General features: G+C 34.3%; 1 protein-coding gene across 1 annotated transcript; it reads right to left on the bottom strand.

Moving 5' to 3' along the window:
- Positions 1-1,087: 1,087 nt before the first annotated feature.
- LOC136976908 (tigger transposable element-derived protein 1-like) lies at positions 1,088-2,767 on the bottom strand. Its single transcript, XM_067272279.1, has one exon. The coding sequence runs from the start codon at positions 2,765-2,767 to the stop codon at positions 1,088-1,090; it is 1,680 nt and encodes a 559-aa protein (XP_067128380.1).
- Positions 2,768-3,042: the final 275 nt, after the last annotated feature.

Below are 3,042 nucleotides of genomic sequence, written 5' to 3'. Positions count from 1 at the left end.
TATTTCTTATAATTTAATCAAAGACGTGGTTTCCTTCACACGATAATCATTCTCATTCGATCTCTTGGAAAATGCCTTTTACAAAACACTTGTCATTCTAAAATATTTATGGAAAAGCATAACAAACAAGAGAATTTCAGAAATAATAATAATTTTTTATAATGTGAAGAATAAATTAATAAAAACGTGTCATATAATGTAGGATAAATTAAATATAGTACTTCTCGCAGCAATTAGCAAAAAGATATCTTGGCTCTAAAAAGAGTTGTGGCATTGTTTCAATTGTCAAAGAATATTTCATCATATACATAAAAGATTACCTCGTTTACTTATAAAATCATGAATTTCGACTTTTAGAAAGTAAGTTTACGTAATAATTACTGACAGCTGATGAATTTCATTTATATTATTTGATTACCAAAGATAGTTATACAGAATACCAACTCAAATTATTATAGAGCAGAACTCCGTATTTACGATTTAACTGATTTCTGGAAAATTACCCTTAATCAAATTGTCGTAAATCGAAGTTTGGTTTGCCACAGACTAAGTGTCATAAATTAAGATTACGTCCCCAGAAACAGATTGCACCACGTAATATCAAATAGCAATGACCACTTAAAATATATGACTCCATTACGATTATTGATTAAACGATAACGAAATATCTTTTAGCTATGCAAAACTTAAAATATTATGAGATTCACTACTTGTTGTAGAACAGTTTTCTAAACTGAAGGCGCAAACCAGTTTCAGAGGATCTAAACTTTCAGAAGGTATCTACAGTGTATAGTAATATGCATATGAATATACTGATAGTCACCAATTGCGTTAAAGAACATTATTTTCAATACGAATGGTAATAATGTATATTAGCCTACATAGGTATAAATCACTTTCCTCGCTGGATGCACTGCACTTAATAGGAAAAAAAAAAAAACGTATGTACAGATATATGAGTGCAAACACAAATATACGTATGTAGGGAGTCCGTAAATATTTTTTGAAGAGGTTAATAAATTTCAGTAATTTGAAGACAGCTGGTTTAGAATTTAAAAATGAAAATCTACATTTAGTTTCTTTTCAATTAACGACTTTTTCTAATTTCTCGATATATTTTCTTATAACACGACAAGGCATTTCTGACCACATCTAAAACTTTTGAACTCCGTTCAAAATTTGGATCGTCAGTTTCCAAAATTTTTAAACCAGAATCAATTTTTTCAAAGGCCTCTTTAAGTCTTTCTAAAGTAAAGGTAGCCGTAAGGTTAGGTTCTTCCAGTTTTTCTTTGTTTTCTTCGAAGGTTCTTTGCTCTTCTTTTTCGTCTTTTACGATAGCTTCTTGTTCTGCAATTTCTTCTTCCTCGCATTTTTCAATGGTTCCCTGTTCTGCAATTTCGATAAGTTCTTCAATGGTAGGCTCCTTTTCGTGCGAGTTTAACAATTCGTTTACATCTTCTATAGAGACTTGTAAAGCCAATCGATTTGCTATCTCTACCACAGATGTCATTGCCTTTTCCAAAGAAGATTCGAAACCTTCAAAGTCCTCAACGAACTGTGGACAGAGTTTCTTCCAAACTCCCTTCAGATGGGATTCGGAGATTTCATTCCAGGCATCTATAATGATTTTTATAGCATCCAAAATACTGAATTTTCTCCAAAACTCTCGAACGGTTAGGCTTTCTTCCAAACTGACCGCGTCCATCATTCTTTCAAATGTTAAACGAAGATAATAAGCTTTGAACGAAGCAATAACACCTTGGTACATCGGTTGAAGATTTGAAGTGTTATTTGGAGGAAAGAAGATTATCTTTATGTTAGAATGAGCGTGTTGAAGGATCAAAGGATGACCCGGTGCATTATTTAAAAGTAGCAAAATTTTAAAAGGCAGATCGTTATCAGCGCAATATTTTTCGACTTCGTGGACAAAATGCTTATAAAACCATTCTTCAAAGATCGAGGCAGTCATCCAAGCTCTAGTATTCCATCTCCAAATAACTGGTAGCGTTCTCTTGTATATTCTCTTAAGTGCTCGCGGAGTCTCCGCGCGATAAATTAACAAAGGTTTCAATTTACAATCACCCGCTGCATTCGCACCCAACAATAACGTCACTCGATCCTTTGATACTTTGAATCCTGGCTTCGATTTCTCTTCTTTTGCAATGTGAGTTCGCGAAGGCATCCGTTTCCAGAATAATCCCGTTTCGTCAACATTAAATATTTGTCGCAAAGAATAGCCTTCTTCTTCAATAATTTCTGCCAATTTCTCTGGAAACTCTTTTGCAGTTTTGCCTTGAATTTTGATGTTATGCCAACCTGCCCTCTTTCTAAAGCGATCGAACCAGCCTTTGCTCGCACTGAAAGTCTCTGCCTCTGACGTTTCGCCTCGCTGCTTCTTCAACGTGTCGAAGATAGATAATGCTTTGGCAGAAATTATAGCTTGGGTTAATGGCGTACGAGCAGTTCGAGTATGATGATTAATCCAAGCAATTAACACTTTCTCAACTTCGGGAATTAATCCCTCTCTTTTCCTAATCGTAGTCGACTGCATTGGCCCTGCACTTTTTACCTCCTCCAAAACTTTCTGTTTATTCTTTAAGATGGTGCTTATTGTAGAATGAGACAACTGACACATGAATGCAAGATCCATCACTTTCATTCCAGACTCGTGAAGACTTAAAATTTCATATTTCTCTTCTAATGTTATTGCTTTACGCCTCTTGAAAGGTTTTATAATCTCAACTTCACGTCTCCTCTTTCCGGACATTTTTGATAGTAGTAGGTAAGTTCTCTATTCTAAATAATTAACTGATTAAACTACTTGAAACTATTTTAAATAATAATCACATATATCGGCATTACACAGGTAAACAATGAAGAACGAGACAACTTACAGCTGTTCTCTTCACAAGATGTAGACTACTCTTCTGTACTTGTGAAATGATTCGTCAAAAATTCGAGTTAATGATGTCACAATACTTCTGACAGTATTTAGCATTGATTTGAGCTTATACTGTAGCTTTCAGAGATAGATATGCATGC

This window comes from Centruroides vittatus, unplaced genomic scaffold, assembly GCF_030686945.1.
Source record: "Centruroides vittatus isolate TY-2023 unplaced genomic scaffold, ASM3068694v2 contig_426, whole genome shotgun sequence".
Classification (NCBI taxonomy): domain Eukaryota; kingdom Metazoa; phylum Arthropoda; class Arachnida; order Scorpiones; family Buthidae; genus Centruroides; species Centruroides vittatus.
Note: the sequence above shows the minus strand (reverse complement) of the source record. Positions and strands in the feature narration are given on the sequence as shown.